This window comes from Embiotoca jacksoni, unplaced genomic scaffold, assembly GCF_022577435.1.
Source record: "Embiotoca jacksoni isolate LCO1_2020_lvr unplaced genomic scaffold, fEmbJac1.0.p SCAF_9, whole genome shotgun sequence".
Classification (NCBI taxonomy): domain Eukaryota; kingdom Metazoa; phylum Chordata; class Actinopteri; family Embiotocidae; genus Embiotoca; species Embiotoca jacksoni.
In genome coordinates, this window is record NW_027185447.1 from 1,996,467 (window position 1) to 2,019,510 (window position 23,044).

The window sequence follows — 23,044 nt, forward strand, 5'->3', positions numbered from 1 at the left end:
TATTCTATCAGCCAGCGAGTCGGCGGTTATTGCATCCGTTCCGCATCTGTGAGCTTCTCTTCTTAAACTCTGCAAAGAAACTCTTGGAGAAGCCCATTTACAATGAATTGAATCACTCTTTGGAACACTGAGTGGTCGGTCTCCGACAGGGATAAAGAAAAAAAGTGAAGTTGTTTCACTGCAGTTGGGAACTCTTGCTTATACTGTCTCACGGTATCATGTACAGGTAGTGTTGGAGAGGCTGCCGCAGAGACAGAGAAGGCGCTCGCTCATGAATGTTTAATCAACATTTTCAATGTGCAGTCAAAACAAGCATTTATATTCCTCGAGTCGATATCCAGTGCGGATGTGTGGAGGCTGATCTATGTTTAGCCATGCAAATTTGGGGATTAAAACTTCAGGCTAGGCTGGAGAGCAGGGAAGCACTCGCTGCTAAATTAGTCATTCTCAGAGAAATGCATTCGCACGCACGCGTGTGCACGCACAAACACAAAAGCTCAAGCCGAGACCCAATTTTTTTATGCGGTGTCTCAAACAGAATGTAACATACGAACACTTAAACAAAGCGTTTGAAGTCAAGAAGAAACCGTGAATGTACTGACTCTGAAAAAGCCACCCAGCGTGGTGAGCGATGACCTCTGGATCTGACAAACATCCAAAATCTGGGAGACATAGCCCATCCACTTCAGCATCAATCAGCCTGAAGCACAAAATTTTCCCCCAAAAAAGATCATTTGGGTCTGTTCGTTGATGTGTTTCCCTCAAAGGTGAGTCATTTGTTCCACACCCAGACACTCTCTAATTGGATTGTAAATCTTTGCTGATGATTAATCATACGACCTGCTTCAGAGGTGCTAATGAGGAGCTATTTTAGCTGGATGACATCACCACAAATCACCTCTGGCGACTCCCGGCTCCTGGTTTTAACCTGTTTTGGAGTGTTTCTCCCAGTTGCAAGAGGAATTAAGTTGTCATTTTTATGCTTTCCCAGGGCCACCCCTGATTTCATATTTTGTTGAAGGAATGGTAAAAGTCCTAACTGTGTTAAGCTCTCTCTCCTCCGCTCTCTGATTTCTCTAACCCTTTGGCATCTCACAGCGCCTCTACGTGACAGACATTTAGTTCGTCTGTCACACGAAAATGTTTTGCCATTTTCAGACTTAACAATGCATTACTGGAGGTGCTAAGTATGAGTGTACTTTCGTAGCCAGGCATTGGACCATACATGCTGTGTAATATTCTTTCTTTTAGCTCATTATCGGGGCTGTAACATATGTTTTTGATTTAGCACCTGTTATGACACTGTAGGTTTCTCAAGGCCTTACTTGAAGCCTGACAATCCCAAACTGGTCAAACAGAGGAGCCTGGATGGAGCTGAGGAGTGTTGTGCATGCAGCAGCCACTTTTTAAAGGCTGAAACGACTGTCAATCAAAACCACTTGTTACAAATGAGTAATGACTGATTTCAGAATGATGGTATTTACTTTGCAGCCTATAAATACAGAACAATATCAACTAGCTGATTAATTGTTTTAGAGTTCTTGCTTTAAATACAACAATGCATATATGCTACTGACACATCCAAATATTTTTACACCCAGGTCTCCTGAAACGGGTGTTCATACACAACCTGTTTGTATTAGAAACTGTATTTTGTGTGACACCTGATTCTGCTCAGAATGTTAATATTACACATTAACAATGTTCACTTTCATCATGTTGGAAAAATGAGTTAGCATCAACACTGAATAGAGTTGCTTTATAAGCGGACATCACGTTTGGTGAGGTTTAGGCACAAATGAGAAAGATCAGGGTTTTTGGCTAAAACAAATATGCATGGTCAACGTTAGGGGACCTCTGTCTTCGTGGTTACAATAGTAAAACCCTTTGTTATGATCATGGTTAAAAAAAAAAAATCCAACGTTTCATATTAAAGTTTGAAGTTTTGTTTTGCCATCCTTCCACCCCAACCTCCTCCCCTCTGAAGACTTTGTGGCTCTATAATAACGTCACGTTACTTCCTCTTTTTCTCCCAACAGTCATCATTATGGCAGCTAGAGGGCTTAGTTACTTCATTGCCAAAAAAAAATGTAATTTGGGAGCATTTGTTGAAATGACTGATGCTCTGTTTTTTTCTTGGGTCGACAGTCTCTATTTTTCATCCAATTTCTTTCACTTTCTCTCACAGAAGGCGCCCCTCCTTTTCGGAGTCGTTGGAAATAATGTTGCCGAAGAACATAATCCTGGCAGCAATAACGTTTCCTCCTGATTAAATTTGGCAATACAAATTAGGAGTATACAAATGTGTTTAGTTAAAGACAGAGTTAATCATCCCATGCTTTACTTAGGCAAATTTGTTGGTCATTTTAATTTTTAAAGATGTTAATCAATGCGCCACACACTTTACCCAATGACCTTCAGTCACACTTCAGCATCTGATTGGGCCAAGGCACAGCCTTGATGCTGATGCAGCACTTTTCAGCTCTCACCTTAAAAGTTCACATTTACAGGGTAGCTTGTTAATGAGGCTTTAATCAGTAATTATTGGATAATAAAGTCACACAGAGGACAAAAAGGTCAAAACATTTTGTTGGGGGTGTGTCTAAAGCTTTTCCCAACTCACCAGTCTATCGCAGGGCTGACCAACCTTTCACGCTTTACAGCACATCTACAGGAAACTTCTGAGTGCTCAACCAACCTAAGTTCCATGTTTGTAGATCCCGGACCCAGAGGTTATTACCAATGATCAATCTTTCCTTTTATATTTTCTACTCTCGCAAGTGACTTAACAGTTTGAATATGCTCATGGCCAGGATTACTCTAAATAGTGCTTGTAAATTCCAAATGCACCTCCAGCCTGCAGACTTGTGATTTATGTTGTGACTAAATTAGATGACCTTAAACGGGGTAGAGATAGGGAAGTTCTGATCAGACCACAAGTTTGAAAACTCAACTGTTTTAAAATTGTTTGAGAAGACCTCCATGGACTTTGAGGCAAAGACAGCAATGTCAGGGAAGAGCTGTCCTGGGTTAATTAGAAAGATTCTATTTTTCCCACAAAGTATTGAGGCATGAAGAAGGACATGACCAACCCAGTATCGCACCAAAAGTGTGTAATACACCCGTCAGTCCGCTACAGCATAAGGTGTCAGTGCGACGCTTTGCTGTGATAAATCATGGGGTTCAGTTTAGAAAAGAAGCATGAGTTTAGTTTAGGAAAACAAAACTATACGGTTAGGCCCAATAAATTACTTGTTTAGGTTTAAGAAAAGATCGTTTTTAATTAAATTGATGTCGCTTTCTCACAAACTCGAACACTGGTCTACAGGGTCAAAGTCCTGAGTTTGATTGATTCAGCTACCCTAAACCTGCCACTGTACTCAGACTTAATCATTTTTGTACTCATCAAATTAGCCCCTTGTCATCTGACCTCTCTCTTCGACCCTGGTCATATGTGCGTGTCCTTCTCACGTCTAGGCGAAGCTAAACGTGACACTGACACGGTGTCCTCTAAAGGACTAACGGATGTGTTACGTGCTCTGGTGTGAAACCGGGCTGCCAGTGCACAGCTGCTGTTAGTACAGCATGATGACAACATTGGTTGCTCCTTCAAATTTCTTCTCTGAGAAGGCTGTTGGGGTCCGACGTCGACGGGATCTTTGTCCTGCGGATTCACTAACTGACACAGATTGGCAGCTCTGTGGTCGAGCTTCACACAGCAGCAAACCAAACTAGCAAAGAATGATCCCCTCTAGGAACAACACTTCTCCTTGGAGACAACAAGCTAAGCTATGCTCTCCAGCTGTCAACCCAGTGTTTGGAACTTGATTGTATAGATTCAGCCAGGTTAGCATTCCTGCAATACATGAAACACCAATTGGCACCCAGGGCTACTGCAACTAGTTGCAAAGCCATGATTTCTTGTTTTTTTTGGCCTTGCACATATAACAAATATAGCTCAGGGTGAACCACATGCATTAATTGCACACGTAGTTAGCTTACCAGGAGGAGCCACTTTGTGACTCTGCATGTTGCTCTGTTAAAGGATAGTCACACCAGTACAAGGGATGCAGGATTGGCTCATTTTAATCCTCTGGCTCTCCCACACTGCAGCCATATTTTTAGATGAAGACATGACCAAGACAGTGGCAGCCTATCAACCATGGCAATTACTTATCAAGTTCCCCAAGGCACACCATTTTGAATTTCTTTATTGTGTTGCTAAGCTGTCAGGTCTGGTCGGGCATAGCTCTGAAGGGAATCCTGATCAGCTGCCATTGAAGGCTCAGGCTGTGTATTTGGAGTCATTTTAATGTGAAGCCCAACTAACTGGCAACTGGAGCACCTGCTGCTTTCTTTCAAAGAAGACAACTGCATGACACAGAAGAGGAAATGTACTGTTTTCGTAGTATAAATGGACAAGAAGAAAGTCACTCTGTTACTGAGAATATACCAGGATTTATGGAAAATACAATCTGCATTTGAAACACCAACGATGCCCGGATCTGTATAGAGACTACCCATAATGGCTGTATGGTGAAACATGAAAGGAACTTTTAGTAGGATAGTTGGGTAGTCTTCTCAGCCATGCCCTCACCTATATCAGCTGCCAGGCATTGGTGGTGTGGCTGCTCCACTCCACACCGGACAACCAAGGAGTTAATCAACTTTGACTGCTCTGTCTGGGCTTGGTGGCAGAAGACTCTTTGACGGGTGCAGGTTTGAGAGCGGGGATTAATCTCACTGCACTAAAATATCTCCCTGGCAGCTGTTGGCATGTGCCGTCTACCCCATTGATCGGGTCCGTCTGTGCAGGCAGGGCTGCATAATTCTATTTAATGTAAGAGGATCGAGGGGGTTCCAGGCCTGTCACAGTCTGTGCGGACCGATCCAACTGGCCTCATGCTAACACGGCCTGGCAGGCCTCCCCCAGGACAGAGTCTGGCTTTAGGGAGCGTAGAGGAGGACTCATTCTGCCCATGCCGATCCGTCAAATAGGAGAGGAGAACTGTATCTCCAGGTGATCCCAAAACCACTCGGAAAAGCACGAGAGAGAGAGAAAGCAGTGCGACGGAGGAAGAATACGACAACAGAGAAGACACGAGAGAATGAGAGCGAGGCCTCCGATCAGGAGAGGCTTTGTTAAATGGAGGAACACGAGCTGGCTGCTTTGGGAAATTAGCATTTAGTATCTCATCAGTGGAATCAGCTGAGTGTGTGCAAAGAGTTAGAAACTGTCTCCATCCATTTGTTTGTTTGTCCCTATGTCATGAACCACTGATAGCATTTTGCTAGAACAAACTATCCCACTGCTGCATTTTTACAATTACAGGAAATACAGTACAATTACAGTAAAATGTGTGATGCTGTAACACCAGGTGAAAACAAGTATCATTCTTTCAGACCAAGATTGATGGCTGACTTGAATGTCTTCTATGAAATATTAATCTTTCAAAGCACTAAGGCAGTCTACTGGAAAACTACTCTACTCTTTTTTTACATGAAACGCTAGCAGTTGTATTGAGCGGAGTGTCTGTCCATTCATACTGTTACTCATTCTAGCAAAGCTTTTAGTTCCTATCATTTTAGAAACACTCAATTAAAGTACAGTTCTGATTGATTGCAATTTAGATCTTTTTTAGTAGGTTTAGCAACCATCTTTCTAAATGTGTAGTGGATAATATTTAGGCACATGCCAGCAGCTGGCTGAGAATAATGTATCATGGTAGTTTAGTCCGTTGGCATTGCCAACATTTCCTAATGTGAACTGAGTTGAAGTACTGGCCAAGTTAAATCTTTGACCTCAGGGTTCAAATTACACACATTGAAGTGTGCAGCAGCAAAGTCAATCACATGACTACTGCAAAAAAAACACATTCTCTATGGTTCTTTCTTTCTTTCTCTCTCTTGTTGGCCGTCTCGTCACTTTCCCTGTCGTAGGAATTAGTGCTAAAAGTTATATACAATCAATAAAAGCTATAGCAGGCAACCGGATCAAGTGACATCTGTCTGTTTCAGGGAAGAAAAGTTAAAGTGGCAACGTGACTTTAGTAATTTGAGTGCAGCATGCTGGCCTTAGTAGGAATGGACAAAGCATTATGATTATTAATTAACACATAACATTGATTTTTTTTTTTTTTTTTTTTTACTATTATTTATCACTGGAACTTTATTGTGAAGAAAGCCAGAATCTACAACCTGTGACTACAAAAATGTTTTACAGCTCCCCCTAAATGTCTCAGTAGGCTTTCAGGGAAGCTCATGCTCTTCCGAGGGAAGCTGAGCTCCCCTTAGCTCCCCTTAGCTTCCCCGTAATCTATTTTTGACCTGATGCCCCACATGAGAAGTCAATGTATCTAGAAAGTTATCTAAATTTGTGTAACAAATTTTACAGAAATTCATCAAATAGTTGTGTAACTCACTCTAAACCACACATGTGGCGCTGGAGGAAAACCAAGGATTTAAGTAAGTAGGATTCATGGTCTGAGCAATAGATATCTATACAAAAATTAAAGGTATTCCACCCATTAGTTGTTGAGACATTTAATCAAACCATTTGGATCAAAAGTCCAATATCGCAGTCACTGTAGAGCTAAAGTGACTAAAAATGCATCACAAATAACACAAAAAGCAGAGTAATGAAATTCAACATGAAAGAAATCGAAGGATTGCCACCAGGTTCCTGTTATATCAGAGGTTTTCCATGTGAGCGGGTTGTAACTTTGGGCGAATGTTAAACAGGATTCTCCACCCAGCCTTCAATGACCATTGTGAAGTGAATACTAAACAAACCGGGGCTGGGCTCGCAAAGCTTTAATCAATGCTATTATTAATGGTTGACTGCTTTAGATTGGAAGAAAAGCCAGCTGAGATGACAGTTCACACCTTAATCAGGTAGAAAAATGGCATTTGCAGCACTTACAGCTTTTCCCTGCAAATATGTCACTGCTCATTGTGGAGCTTTTTATCCACACAGACCACAGTGCCAGTTTTTTTTTCCCATTATTTTACAAAGCAATAGTGCATTGCAGACAAAAACTGGATCATAATGACCATATTAGTATTGGCAGTATCAGATGTTTGGCACTAATTTCTCTATAAATATATAATACAAATGTTCCAGTGTCACTGACCCCAAATAGACTTCCAGTCGATCACATTTACACTCGTTAAAATAATCCTACAATTACAATTACAATGGCATAAAAGCACAACAGCAGGATATTTAGTGGAAGATAATATGATGATTATTCTAGTTTGTTATTTGTGTTTTATAAGATACATTATTACAAACATCTGCTAACACCCACATACATGCAGCTGTATGTACACAGTTGCCAAGTCTTGATTTAATGCAGGTTCAGATTAAGTGTTTATAGTAGGAGTGGGAACAGTCTATGATGAGTAGGGATTGGAGTCTTATTTTTGTAGTTTTATATTTTCCGTCTGTTGTACGATAACATATCACTTAAGTAAGTTCATTTCTGGTGTTCTCCTTTAAGATCCTTCACATGCCTGAGGCAGAGCAAGTATATTTCTTGTTTTGTTCAGAATATTGTTCATTCAGCCCGTTATCACGCCAATACAACACACACATCAGTCCAGAGGATACCGTGTCAGTGTCACGCTTTGCTTTGCCAAGGGCGTAAAAAGTAAGGTGCCTTATAGGTTTAGGGTATAAAAAGCAGGTTAGCTTTCAAAAAATATCCTGGTTTAGGTTAAAGGTGTCACATTCACAATTTGATTTGGTTTTGGCACACAAAATACTTGGCAGAGTTAGTTGAAGATTATGGTTTGAGTTAAAACAACAAACTCTATATAAGTATATTATGTTATGTAAGTAACTTACATGTGTCACTCAAAAGAAATCTACATGTATTTTTGCTTCCCCACAGAATCAAACACAGCAGACCAGGTGAAAGTCCTGGATTTGTTCCAATCATCTCCTGAATGTCATCACTAATTGTACGCCTGTGAATGAGAACAGGCTGGTCATGCATGCGTGTACTTCTCACGCTTAGGCACGGCTAAACGTGACACTGTCACGATTTCCTCTAGTGGACTTACGGGTGCATTGCACGCTTTGGCGTAATACCGGGCTGATTTATTATGAAGTTTTACCTTTATCTTAAGCTGCATATAAATTATAGTACATCGTACTAATGATGGATGCTTTTTCCTGTTCATGTTTATGCTTAAGTGTTAAATGTGTATGCCCGTCCTTTCCCTCTGTGGTTAATGGAAGAGCCCTTGTCCAATGTCACAGTGTAAATGATGGTGGATGATGGCACCGCCCTTGTTGCTGTTCTCATTTGCTGGCAGTAATAATACTAACGTGTCAAATTTAACAACATAATTATTTATTCATTAAAAAAGCTAACTGAGCATAGCAGCTTAAAAATCTAGCATGTCATTTGATTTGACAGACTCATCAGACCCCGGCTTGAATTCATATTCAAATCTTTTATTTTGTGCTGTTTGCCCTGATCGCTGCCCTCCCCGAAGGCTCATTCCAACAAACTCCCTGTAGCACTAGCCCGTGTTGTTTTACATTTTATTAATAGCAACATCAGAGTACTAAATGTACAGAGGACGAATCCAATGAGAATCGCATTTACAGTGCTTGCAAATACAGAGCTTAGTAGTACAAGAGTAACCAAATCAAAGTCACCTGGAAATTGAAATGTTTACCAATAACTACAAAAGGAAGAGATGTGGTTCATAAGACACAAAATAAAAGTTATACAACATTGAGCCGTCACAGAGACAGACTGGAGTCCCTTTGTGTGGAGGTGTGTTGTGTGTGTGTGTGTGTGTGTGTGTATGTGTGGTATACTATAGTCATAGGTCTTATACAAAAGTTAACAGAGGTACTCATTGATATATTAAACACAAATATAAAAAGGTTTTAAGAGTCACAAAGTACAAACTCTTCATTTTTATGGCAACAACACAACTTGAGTCAGATTCCTTCAATGGTACGTATGAACTGTGATTGTAAGTCAGCATCAATGAACAAACCACTGTGTGCCCCCCATGTGAAAAACCTTCCCACCCACCACCCAAAAAAGAAAAAGAATATTCTATACAATGTCCTCACCCCTTGAAATTTAAACTCATGATATTAATGTGTTGGTTTTTTTTGTTGCGTTTTTGACTTCTCCATTCACTCTTATTTTAATCAATTCTCCAGAAACGGGCGACTTTGTGTCTATATTTTCCTGTTATCCCACGTTTCAGGCCTCCACTTTGTTGGGAAGGCATTGTACAGTACTTAGAGGCTCTCTATACCAATCAATTGACATGAATGCAGATTTGGGTCACGTAGCTGGTCTCCATCCAGCAGAGGGATTCTGGGAGAAATCGAGTTTGTTGCTAACAAAGTGTTCATCTTTTTTCTTCTTTTTTGTTTTTCAAGTCTTTGACTGTATTGATAAGCACTGACAGTGACAGCGCCTTAGCTCTTGTGAATAGAAAAGTAAAAACATGACCCGAGAGGAGAGTCGGAGCCCTCCACTGTAGATACAATAAGCGCACAGTATGTGGTTTTTTTCTTGTTTTTTTTGGAAACAATGAAGAGAAGCGGAGTGAGGAGCTACAGTTTTCTGACGGATAAAAAAACGAAGTCAGTAAAGATACGTACATAAAGATAACCTTCGTTCTTTCTTCTGAATTTAACATCAAATGTTGTCTTCTTCTTGCCGAGTCTCACCTCTTTGTCTGAGCTTCTTTTTTACAAATCAAAATTACAACCACGTCAACATTAATGCCAGTGTGTAATATGTTTCCAGGCTGATCAGACACCAAAAGGCCATGGATAAACAGTCAATACATTGATTACTCTCCTCTCATGTGAATGCTTGCAACGATATGGGGTGGGGGGGAAAGGGAAACCTTGGCTTTAGAGGATGTTCAGCCAACATCTAATTAAAACAACACGTATGTCAATAAGTTCCACTCTGTGTGTCTGACGTGCAAACGGGAATCACCGTCCCTGTAAGCGCGCCACATCCTTCATCTTGACAGGAGAAGCCACGCTGATTGATAGCTTGTTTGTGCTGAAGGGAGCGTCGGTTTCACGGGTTGCTGAAGAGACAGAAACGGCAGCCGCAAAAAAAAAATATTCATTCCCCGTGAACAAGGCATGTCAAGTCTTCGCCCCCTCCCTCCTCCACCCAAACGCCTTTGCCGGCACTCAGCTGCTCAGATAATGTTTCCTGAATCAAATCTGACCACCCGAGTGGAATCGTTTTCCTCCCTCTTAGCTATGATAAACCATACTCATCTTCGATGCTTTAACATAAACTGAAAAGGAAGAAAAACCACAAAAAAAAAAGCAGCAAGACATTTCCGTAGGTATCGGTTGGATTTCAGACAGAGGTAAAAGGAGGACGGCTGATGTATGATGTCTCCAGACATTCGTGCGTGTTTAAAATATGTAGAAAAACCACTAGTTACGTTTTTTTATTTGACTTAATGTCCTTGAATTTCTTTCAGCCAGCAGCTCCTTGAGGTTTTAATGAGGAATATTAATACAAACAAGCTTTTCAAGGCTAACTGAAGTAAAACCTTTGAGATGGTTTTGTTTTTTTTAAAACACAAACAAATTCAATAATTGGTCAGTAATTTGATTTAGTATATATCAAAGAATCAGAAATAAGACTCACACTGTCATTCATAGCTTGGTAGAAAATGTCAACAATTTTTAGAAGGGTCACATTGATCACATCGTTTGATAAGTGTCAGAAGTTTGGTAACTACAGGTACCTTCCTTGATGAAACGGGTAACAGCAACTCAAATAGCTATATGCTCACAGGTGTTCAACAATGCAAATTTGTAAGCAAAAAAATAAAATAATAATAATAATTAAAAAAAAAAAAGAAGTTAGGTAGGAGTAGCAGGGAACTAGTTCATATTTCTAAACAGATCTCTCACAATCATCATCAGTATGTTTAGTACACCTTGAAATTATGCAGAAAAAAAGAATTTGTTTTTTTTTATAGTTTTGGCCGTCACTGCAATCAGTAATAATAACGCCGTCTTCAGCAAAATTCACTGTCGACGTCTTGTCAACGCCTTTGCTAAAAATAAGTGTGACGGGGCATGTCAGACCATCAGACAGGCTGCAAACAAATCTCCAGGTAGGTAAAGTTGTTTGATCCAGAAAAAACAAAGGCAAACTGTAACATTGTGACACAAACTGTCTGTTGTAAACATCCACCACAGCTTACAGGCTTCAAAGATTGAGTTTGACCGGCGCTGTCTGTTGCTCAGGTCACCGCTGTGACATCACCGTGTCTCCAGATCTCAGCAGATTTACTCGGTCAGCATAATGTCATTATAACCAACAGACATGATGGCCAAAGCTGCGACGGACCCGTTGGTGGCTTCTTTGAGGCCGTTGTGAGGCGCAGCAGCAGTGCTTCGAGCTAAACATCGGCATGCTAACGTGCTAATGTTCAGCAGGCGTCGTGTTCATCGTGTTCACTTATCCTACTTTAGCGTGTTAGCATGCCAGTCCGGGGAATCTGTGTGTAACCCAACGTAGCAACCGGCACCGATACGGCCGTCCCAACAGCCAATGCATGGTCAAAACTGAAAACGTCAAAAAAACGGAATTATCCTTTAAAAAGAAAAAACAAAAAAAAGTTACTCATCAACTCTGATCTTGGCTGGTTTTTTTTTGTTTTTTTTAAACGATGACGATCAAAAAGGAAAATACAGACAGTGTACTTCACAAACCATCTTCCTTTCACAACTATTTCTTTAGATATCTTTCCCTGATTATTTCAAATGCTGATAAATGTTAGTAGTAGTTTGTTTTCATCACAGTTAAGTATGAGAGAAATTGTAAATGTTCTGGGCCAGTTGTATATACAAATACAAAATGACAAATGAATTCAACTCGGTCTCAATCAAGTTTAGTTGGGTTCTTGGCAGCTACTGTTGGATTTACAGATTTTTTTTTTTGTATTATTATTATTATTATTATTATTATTATTATTTAAGTGGTGAAACACTGTCTATTAAATCCATGTAAAAATGACGTTTAAGGAGAACAAGTCATTGGTTTCCCAGCCACAACCCCAGATATGCTGACAAACACTTTTTAAAACCACTCAGCGCTGTTACTTTCAGACATCCCTCCTGTAAATCCCTCTCGAGTCTCTGAACTACTGCAGCGTCTACTGAAGTATTATACTGGTTAGCTAAAGATATAATACAGGTACTGCTTGAAGGTGCAGGTAAGAAGCTTGGCACAAGGTTAGTTTTGTGTTTTTGAAAGAAATACCGTAGTTACACATGTAAACAAAGACACTATCCCCGACCTAGCCGAAACCTTCCCAAAAACAGGAGAGGTCCTGAAAAATAGAACACACCTGTACACAAATAGAAGCAAATATATAGAAAATACATTTACACGTGTATAATATACAGTAAGTTTCATAACCCTCTAAGATAACACTCTTCATTCAAAAAAATATATGTTATGTCAAAGAAGCGACGCAGCCTGACAAACGCGAGGCTGAACTGGTTTGGGTCATTCATGAGAGTGGTTTTCATGTTGCGAATGGGCCAAAGCAGGAGTTTTTGCACCACAGTGTTTATCCCAAGCCATCTTGACACCTCCTGAATGGCTCACATTTTCAGATACTGATCTCACTGGGACAAGCTGTTTTTCTCGAATCCTCCAAGGGAGTGAGTACACGACTAAAAACCACCGAGCGCACGTGAATCAGCGGAGGTCGACACCCGGCGGGAACCCTCCGTTTTAAATCTGTACATATTGCTGTCTGCAGCCAAAAACGTTTACAATTACAGAATTGTATTTGTGCTTTGTACAAACCCACAGCACAATAAAAGGTAGACTCATAAACGACTTCCTCAAAAGCTTCGCAGCGCAAAGGTAATCTGTCTCTCCGAGCTCGGGGTTGATAATAAAATGAATGGTGCTGGGAGGCTTTCAGGAGAGTTTTCCTTACCATGGAGTTCCCTCACCTTGACTTAAGAGATAGTTTAAACCAATTTGGTAGCGCCTGATTGGCTTGTCTTAATCCCCTTACTTCAACTTGACACTGAGGGGGTGTTTTAGGGGTTTCGAAAGAACAAAATATACAGCTTCCTCCTCATTAATCTATATCTTGTTTTCCCTCAGCTTCCTTCAGCACAAATTCAAACAATCTCCTGGCTGTGAGATCTGCAATTCTGATATTCTAGAAAATATTGTCCTCACGAACTGAGTGGATTTAGGTTCGGAGAGAGAGAGAGCGAACCCTTACGACATATTTGGTGAGGGAATTCTTTCCTGCTTCCATCGTGCATTTAAAAGAGATGATTATGATCCCGAGGGAAAAAGCTCTGTCACAGCTTCTTCTTCAGTCGAAAACTGAAGATTATTTTACTTTCTGTCTTCAACCACCTGGCTCCTGTTCCTCTTGACTTTCAGACCATAATTCAGTGTTTTGGCTTTCAAAACTAATTTCAAAAGTGAACCAATCTGGGAGCTGAATGGGGATTTTCAATTACTGTCTGTGGCGGAATTCATTTTTCAACCTCTTTGCTATTTATGCAAATCACCACATGAAATTTATGAATGTGATGCTCGAATCAAATCTGTTCCACCCTTTAATCCTCGCAGCTCGGATCTAAATCGCAACCAATCGTTGGGGAGTTTATCCCAAACAGACCAATGTGAAGTGTGCAAGAGAGCTAGACAGACCTGAGACCAGTGTGAATGTCCTGTCCAGCTCCGTGCAGTCTGTTGTGGCTGACCTTGCTCAATCTGTACAGGAATTTGTAGCTGGGGGATTTGTCGAAGCCATGTGTCGACACCACAGAAGCATTTTTTGTGTAATCAGTTACATCTCTTATGTGATAATCAGTTGAGGTGGGCACTGCATCGGCTTGCACCTGTTGTATTTATTTCTTTGTAATAATCTCAGCCTGGGTGGGAGTGATTAAAACAGCGGTCCGAAGTGTTCGGACTTCGACTGTTAGGGCTGTGGCAAACTTTTCTGTAAAAAAATAGACATAACTATTCTGTTTTTAAAATGGGAACTCTAGAAACAATGTTTTAGAACCAACTATTCGATAAAGCATATACCGTTTCTGTTTTTCTGTCGCATCTCTACCCACAGCTAATAGAATCGTGCCTTTATATAAATATCTTTTGCACTCTCTTTTGCAACACATTTCTTAAAACTATTTCAAAACATATTCAAATACATTTGTAGCATTTTTTTTTTTTAACTTTCACATTTCTTTAAAAAAAAAAATTCAAAAAAAAAAAGACAGAAGAAAAAACAATGTAATTGGAGTTGATACAGGGTTAATATAGCGCTCTTTGTTTAGTCCATCAGTTGTTTTTGAAACTTCCGTCTATCCAGGTTGTGGCACATAGTGGCATTATTGGCACATTGTTCAGAAATACAGTTCATCTTCCACCCAAAGCAGCTCCTTTGGGTTCCTCTGTCCAATGTCAAATTGTTTTCCTTGAGACATCCGCGACGTCCACAGTCTCGTTCCATACGTCCTGTAAATATATCTATATATAATCTATATCTAAATGACTGTAGGTTCCTGGAAATATGGAGTGGCAGCGTTGTGGCTGCTCTGCTTGTCATCTCTAGAAAAATAAATATCTTCACCGGTGTCCAAAGAGTGATAACACTATTTTACAAAAGAAGCTGTTTTGTGTGGTTCTTGTTTCCAACTGGATCCTGTGGAGATGCAGAGCACAGAAATACTCCTTTATTATTAACCTAGTGCAAAATAAAACAACAGAGATAGGATTTATAAGGATGGTCTACTTAACACTTATTTTAGGGTGTCCAGCTGTTGCCTGAAAAACCTGCAACCCAGCGCCTTTCTTAAATCAGATGAAAGGGCAAAGCTGTATTTAAAATTGGCACAGTTAAAGCCTCCTGTAACATACACCTAAGCCCAAGAAATACATTAGGTTTGCCGAGATAATAAGGGATCCTATGTCTTTTAAGCCTGCAGCATAGTGAGCATGCTGTGGAAAGTTGAGCTGACTGAGACTAATGTGTGTCCAGACATCGCCGGGGCTCTGTCCTCTCACGACGTTACCTGCAGGCAATCTATTCCTTTTCAAATCTGGGTCAATAGCAAACGTTACATCTCCCTCTGGGCTTCCAGCAACACCGTGGGGCCAGAGCATGTGTTTAACGCTCACGCCTTGAATTTCAAATGCAGGGCCGTTCCGGCATATATTATCCATGCAGAAAAATGTGTCACAAGTCAAATGAAAGTGCCCCTTTAGTCCTGGAAATGTTCAAAACAATATGGTTTTGGTGTAAGAATGAGAGCGGCCGCATAAATATTCATGAAAGTCTTTCAGATATGAGGAGAGAAATAATGAACTGTTACAATACACTTTAGCAATACTGATATAAGCATAATTAGTCTCTTATCTCAACTAAAGACCTGTGATACTGCACTGAACTGGATTTATCAACACTTTTTTTTTTTTATCCCTGCGCGCAAGATGGAAAGGAGCGTAGTCATGTCACAAATAACAAACATACGCCAAGTTCCCCTCTATTCCCAAAGTGGGGCAGCATCACCACAGGGATCGAGGTGGCTACGGCTCAGACGAGGATTTGCAGGAAAACAAAATGGCACAGTACCCACCAGAGCGTGAATTCAGGAAGTCTCTTCTACCCACGGAACATGAACAAGGCCTTCAGCTCGTCAACAAGAAATCTCAAACCACTTCTCGGACACAAAGGCCACAGGAATCAGTTGTCTTTCAGTGGGGGAGGGCCTGTCGGGGAGAACGCAAGAAGGTAGAACATGTGAAATCCTGTGGATGGATATGACGGAGTCTGATTGAGCACATGTTCTTATTAAATACAACGACAACACATTAGTTCTCAGTAATAACCCTGAATTGATTCTGAAGTGAAATTATAGCTGAGCAAGCACATTTCTTAAGACCACAAACATATTTTCTTTTTCCAATAGACTTCATGCAGTACGTCCTCCAAGGCCTAATTATGTGCGTGGTTAGCCTTCAGTGCCACAGTCAACACAGTATCGTTGTCACAGACGAACACAAACAGGGAGACAGTACACTGTGTATAAAAAAAAATAGATGTAGCCTTCATAATGTCACTCATAAGTTACCCTGAAAAGCATTTGTCAAAGCCTAGTCCTGGCTCTTGTCATCACCATCTTGGCAATGCCTGACTCCTGGATGATCCAAAAATGGGCAAAGAAGTGGAGCGTGGGTTGAGTTTAGGCGGTCCAAGTGAAGCCTAGTTGCTGAAGCCTGAAGGCAGCTGCCCAACTGTCATGGCACACACGTGTCACTCAAAGCAGCCCCGTCTTTCATTACGCATAATTTTAAGCCTTAATACAATTCAAACAGACGGCTTATATAAAAATTCACAGTCGTCACAAACTCTGGAAGTAGCTTTAGAGATCAAAACTGTGTTTTGCACCATATTTATTACTGCTGTAAAGTCTGGTGTTTTTAACATGAGCGTCTATGGGGTGATTGATTTGCTTTTGTAGCCAGCCCCAAGTGGCCACTTGAGGAACTGCAATTTGTTTAACCTCTGCGTTGACTTCATTTTTCAGCCCTGGAGGTTGCCATTCGGGGGAGACAGAGGCCTCCACTTGTAGGTGCAGATCAAAATCCCAGTTTCATCACGTCTGTGAAGTCTGTCAGTCATCCAGGTGGTGGTATTTCGAAGTGTTATCCAACAATAACTGAGTTTGCTCGAGAATCTTGAAGACATATAACCTCTAGCATGAGATGCTTCTTCTGTTCTCATTGGTGATCCCCATTATAAATGCATCAGAAATGCTGTTGCAAAACGTGGGAAATATCACAAGTAAAAATGTCACAGTCCTTCCATAACTTTTAATAAATAAACACAGACACTGTGGACTACTTACACCAGATGAGTTGTCGTCCCCTCTCTGCCAACATAATGAATCTGTTGCAGGGTTTGGATACACTGAGTAAGTGTGACCATCTTTGCTGGCCCTGCAACTTCGATGACTGTTAGTTTAATCAGACTGCAAACATTGTCAGTACTTGACCAACTTATTATCACACAACACTTATAATGGGTATCACCAATGTTAGACCTTTGCATATTTTCTTTTTTTTTTGTTGCTATAAAAGCAGCACAGATTAGCTGGGTTCATAAATGTGTTGGGTGCAGTTTACTGATTTTAAATGATATGATTGTGGTAAAGAAGTTCAGTCTTGAAATTATATATCCACTTTTGTACGTTTAAGATTCTGTCAGGAAGAGAAAATGGAACTGCGAAGACGTCCCCGTATCTATAAATGTAAACATTAAACCAAAGAAAATCAGTGGAACATTTAGATTTTTGTGTGAGTGCGTGAGGCCCATTGTACAGCTAGGTGTGAGGCAGATGGATGAGGAAGGAGGCGATGGACAACAGTATTTAAAAGCAACCGATTTCTATGTAGATTTAGACTGTGGCTCAGAGTAACAACACACAAGGAGAGGAATGTTAAGATTCATGATCTTTTTAATGCACTCTTTCTCCTCTGTTTGGATTTTTATCAGCTTTTTATGCATTCTAATTTCATACAAAGCTTATTAGAATTTATCTCTTCTTAACCCATAATTTTTGTTTTTTTTAAATCAAAATGTGTCTTAACCTATATTAAGTTGACATAGCTGCTGTTCAGCAGACGCCATAAAAAGCACTCATCGCTGTGGATCTCCAGTGCAGAACGATTTCAGTGTGCGTCCACCTTTCATGTATTCAGTTTCGGACCAGCGTACCTGTTTCCGTTGTAAGCAGTCTTGTAGACAGGTGTCTGCTGGATCATCTCATCGGTGTAGATGGGTACGGCAGTCCGAACGCACTCGTGTGAGCACTGCAGGCTGTCATTGTAGGCAGTGAATATGTCCACCTTGCTGGGCACGCGGGCCGGCGTGAAGTCTGTCAGGTTTTGGCAGCTCTCTTCTTGCTGGTGGATCTTGCGCTGATGGCTATTGTGGCGACCATTTCCAGACTGCGCACAGCTACAAAAACACGCACCAAAGACAAGAAACAAACATAAAATCATACCTTGTACTTCTGGTTATCCGTGAGGATTTTGTGGAGCAGAGGGAGGCTCTGCAGCTGACGGGTTATGAGGCAAAAGTAAAGGAATCTTTCCTACCAGTTTTTAAGGACGAGTGTTGTGATCAAGGCTGCGATAACCATAATGAGAGACACAGTGATTGTGATTATCTGGTGAACTGCCAAACCTGCGAAAGGACGCAAAGAAACACAAGAGCAGAGAATTACTATCATTTGTGGAGGAAATGGTTTGACTCCTTTTGCTCACAGCAGAGACGTGAACATCACTTCTCTTTTATTTTCGGTTCCGTTCAAACACTGAAACTTTCGAGGACAGTTCACTTAAGAAGTCGGGGGGTACCAAACAAGAACAATTTGCTCTTCTAGTATTGATGACGTGTAATCTGCAATATTAATCATTTAAGACTGATGTGAATTATTCCATTACAGTACAGTCAAATGTAATGGATAAATAATCTCAAATCCAACTTTTCTGCAAGTTTTATATATATGTTTTCTGTTCTTCTTCTGTTCGCTTGTGTTTCTGGTTTTTATTTTGAAAGTTACTTTCCTTTTGTGCTTGTCCTTGTCTTCTCTCATGTGTAACTGTAACTGTATTTCTGAGTGGTCCCTTGTATCTGTGTCATTCCCTGTGTTTTGCCGCCACAGGTCTCACCACAGTCTATTTCTCCCCTTTTTCTGGTCACCTGCTTTCGCTTCGGGCCCAGCGGCGGTCGCTTACCCAACACCCCCGCCAGCACAGCAGCATCCCCAATCACATTACTGTTCTTTTTTTTTTTTAATTTTAGGATGCGCTGCAGCTGCCCTTAAACAGGCTGTGTTCAAATGGAACCGGTGAGCTTGTGGTCACGACATGAGAAGTCGTTTGCGCCGTATGTGTCGTGTTCAAGTGGTTGAGTCTTACAAACACTGTTGCTAAGCAACGGCAACACGGACAGCGTCGAGCCACAAAGGCTAACAATTTAGCAGGCTAATGGGGGGGGGGGGGGAGTGCTGTTCAACATATTTCCTCAGACGTAGGTTATTATCTAAGTCATGAATACATATGCCTCTGCCACTCCCTAAACATCAGCAAACACATCACAACTCGTGAAGTCAAGGATCACAGAAAAATCCAAGCTCATAAATACCACATGGACATATGGACTCTTTTCACGCACACAGTAAATACAACCCCATTTCCAAATCACATACTTTTTCTTTTTACTGCAGCTACCCTTACAAAGTATGAACTACTGCATGCAGTATGTATGGGACACATTACTTAGTCATGAAAAAAAAAAGGCATCTTGAACTTTCACCCTCTTGGTCGTGTGTGTCGCGGTCCGCGGAACGACATTTGATATGACGTCCTGGTACTTGTGGCACACTGTATTTTGCATATTATGTATGTTTTTCAGGCATACTAAATAATATGGTGGTATGGATATTGGAACAGAGCATATATTCGCTCCCTGGTTGTCAGTCCGTTGTTGTTGCCTGTCTCGTCCGGTTTCCTGCCTGTGACCCCTTCGTGGATCTGTTTTCTCAAGTTTGATTTATCTGCACATTCTTTGTATCTGCATTAGTTTGTTGGGTTTTATGTTGTTAATTTGTGTTTCGACCTGCTTTTTGTAATCAGCCCTGTTGGCTCGCCTTTTGTTTCTGCCACTGTTCTTTTTGCTGTTTTAATAAGCCCCTTACTTTTTTTGTAACCCTCATCTCATACATTTAGGTCCATCCCGTTCCTAACACGGCGATATCAGTATCTAAAGAAAAAAATAAAGCCAACTCAATACATTTTCCATTAGGTGCTCCGCACATGAAAAGCTGGTGTGCTTTTTATAACCTTTGCTCACCTCAAACTATCTGTGTAGGTTTTTGGCCTAAGGCTTTTATTTAAACATTAAAAGAGAGCAAATTATTTGATACGCTATATCAAATAACATATTTGATCAAAAGGTGAACTTCATAAGCAGTCTGTGCACTTTGAAAAGGGAGGCATGTACGGTAAACGAATAAAGACACACGCACGTATTACAACAAAGTAAAGAAGAAAACGAAGTGGTACAATTTGAAGGGGCTTTAGAACAACACATTCATGACATTGTCAGTGCTAATCATACTTTATGTTTATAAATGCTGAAATAAGACACATTTGTCAGAAGTGTTTTGCAGGAGAACATATAAAAGTATTGAAAATTAAAGTGAGCCAATCAATTTATTTCAGTATTTGTGTGGTATTCCAACTCTCTGCCGCTAAACTAAGTAACCCCAGTTAACATGTGACTGTAGGGAACAGTTCAAACTCATACACACCAACTGTTGATATTCATGATACACAGAGCTGAGTCATCTCCATGCTCTTATTAAATTATTAAAACCTAATTATGGTGCCATCAAAAGGATAGCACGGTCACTGGTTGAGAAAATGAAAACTTGTACGGGGTGAATCCTGATTGGTCGTTAGAGAATAGAAAATTATTGTATAATTTGGTACATTTCACTGCTTGGTATTATTTGATTTAAGAAGGATTACAAAACCCACCAATCTCTGTAGGATCACAGGTCAAACCAAAGAAGAGCATATAATCGCAATTGCACATTAATTCATTGAAATCTTCCAGGTGCCTGCTTATTTGTTTTGCTGAGCTTTCTGGGAGGTAAGAAGCCATATAACTGACTATTCTTTAAAGGAGGAGCTATTCAGTCTTTTGCCTATGTAGTACATCTTAACCCCCTTGGAGATATGACTGGAGCCCAAATTTCCCCTCCTCGCCTCCTTTGCTCCGTATGACTAAAGTACAAAGACATTGTTCTTATTTATGCTCTTAAGACTCCCGTGTGTGCTGATCTCTCGCTTTTGACAGAGGACAGTAATCCACAAACAAAACTGTGCAGTACACGTCTAAAGTGAGGATTAGTGCAAGCCTATTGCACTGTACTGTAAGGTTAGTGTATGTGTGTGTGGGTGAGTGATAGAGCATGAGAGCGGCGAGGACACAATGACACACTGCAGCAGGTGACGTACTGCAGGAGGACAGAAAAAAAGAAAGCCGTCATGATGAAAATGCCCACGTGGGCCTCATACATCTCACCTCTCCATCAGCCAGCTGCCGAGCTGCTGATCCAAGCCAATTTGTCTTCGGGAAAAACGCTCAAAAGGATGTGCTGCTCGGTCATTTTGGAAAAGCGCACAACCCCCTCTCCTCTGCCATCCTGCTGCATGGACAGCCTCCTCTTAGATAATAAACTTCTGTGGGCAGGTCCATGCAAAACGCAAGCCAGGTCAACTTTGAATTAATGATATCTCCGGCTGGCTCAGGGAAGCCTTTACCTTCCCGGTCCAATCACAGTCCCTTGCCATGGCAAATGAAAACTAGCTTATCTGGTGAGTCATTTGCATTTCCCTAATTTCCCCTTCTCTATCCTCCACCTCCCTCCGCCTGTGTCGGGCTGACATTGAAGCTCTTGAGCTGAAAGTGTTCAGTTAACATCTGTCCAAGTTCAGGCATAATAGAAGTTGCTCCTGACCTTGATCAACAGCTCAGCTGTCTACTCAGAATTGTTTCATTTTACATTGATGTCAAATTAAAAGGGGAGGACGTTTCAAATCAAAAGCTGCTCTTCATAAATTTGTCCTGTGAAACCGTAATTGCTCAAATAACATTATGGGGCATAATTAGGTTTCCTCCCAGCATGCCATTGGACACCACTCTGCCCAGGCAAGGAAAAGTGACGCTTAAATTCATTTGATTAAAAACTGCCATTGACTGACGATTGTGATTTCTGTAAACACACCACACATGTTTAGAAGCTCTGGCAGTCTGTAATTTAATATAAGAGGAATCTGACTGGCTGCTCTGGTAAACACGAGCATGTTGTGTGAAGTTTACCGATGCTGTGTTACATATTTTCAGGGTATTGAAGTCAAAGTAGCTCATTTACTTCAGACTCCAATTGGAAGCCAGAATATGCATCCTTTCCTGGTACAGCTATTTAATGAGATAAATGAACCCACGAACGTGAGGTCCAGCAACACAAACACAACATTAAGTCTATTATAAGTTCATTTTCAGGGCAGTACATTTAAGGGCGCGGGGATAATAGAGCATATAATGATGGGTGACAAATCTGAGTGCAGAGGCCAGTTCTATTTTCATCCAGTTGGAAGGGAAGGAAATTTGGCCTGGCTATCTAAAACTCATTGTGTCCTGGCAGTCAGGTTGAAAAATCACCTTTGGCAGTCACCTTGCTTTAGAGATACCCGGTTCGGTTTTGTTTGGTCAAATCACTGCCAGACAAAGAGAAGCTGAGAGGGAGATAGACAGAGAAAGGGACAGGAAGGGATACAGAGGGAGGGTGAGGAGGGGGGGGCAGTGAGCTTGTACCTCCGTGGCAGCGGGGTTTGAGTCCCCATCAACGCTCCCAGCAAGGTACAAATGAGATTTCTTGCCTTCTTGGCCATAACAGTTTGATGAGCATGTCAAAAGAAAAAAAGGATTGTGGTTAATTGAAAATTCTCCTTGCCACCTATTTTTAATAAAAGACCCCCAGCTTTGACGCAAGAACTCAATGCGGAGGTAATAAATGTGCGTAGCAAGTAATACCTGGTTTGTATTGAAGCACTGACACATTTTTCAGTATGGCGTTTACCATTAGCACATCGAATTATCTCAGTATTATTTATCTAGTAGTGCTGGGCTGTATGACCAAACATTTTCATCACAGTATCAGTATCGAGAATATTCTTTTGAATATTCTGTCCAGTCTTTTTCTGAGCAGTATTGTATATGAGCCTGAGTGCAGGAAACTGGAGCACAGTTGAGAAAATGCCACGTATGACCATTTGTCTGTCAGCTGTTAAGTGCGACTAAACTTTTTCTTTGCTGGCACCGGTGCACCTGAAATTCAAACATTTGCCTTTGAACAAATACTACAGAGATATTTTCCGACTTTGTCTGC

General features: G+C 40.9%; 1 protein-coding gene across 1 annotated transcript in view; it reads right to left on the minus strand.

Moving 5' to 3' along the window:
- Positions 1 to 8,540: 8,540 nt before the first annotated feature.
- The window catches only part of ajap1 (adherens junctions associated protein 1), a 50,580-nt gene continuing 36,076 nt past the window's right edge, over positions 8,541 to 23,044 (minus strand). The window contains exons 3-6 of the mRNA XM_069140322.1: positions 18,180 to 18,267; positions 17,797 to 18,039; positions 15,656 to 15,788; positions 8,541 to 14,721 (exon numbers count right to left, since the gene is read on the minus strand). Coding sequence (XP_068996423.1) covers positions 15,716 to 15,788; positions 17,797 to 18,039; positions 18,180 to 18,267 — 404 coding nt within the window. The 3' untranslated portion in view covers positions 8,541 to 14,721; positions 15,656 to 15,715. The remainder of the gene's footprint in view (positions 14,722 to 15,655; positions 15,789 to 17,796; positions 18,040 to 18,179; positions 18,268 to 23,044) is intronic.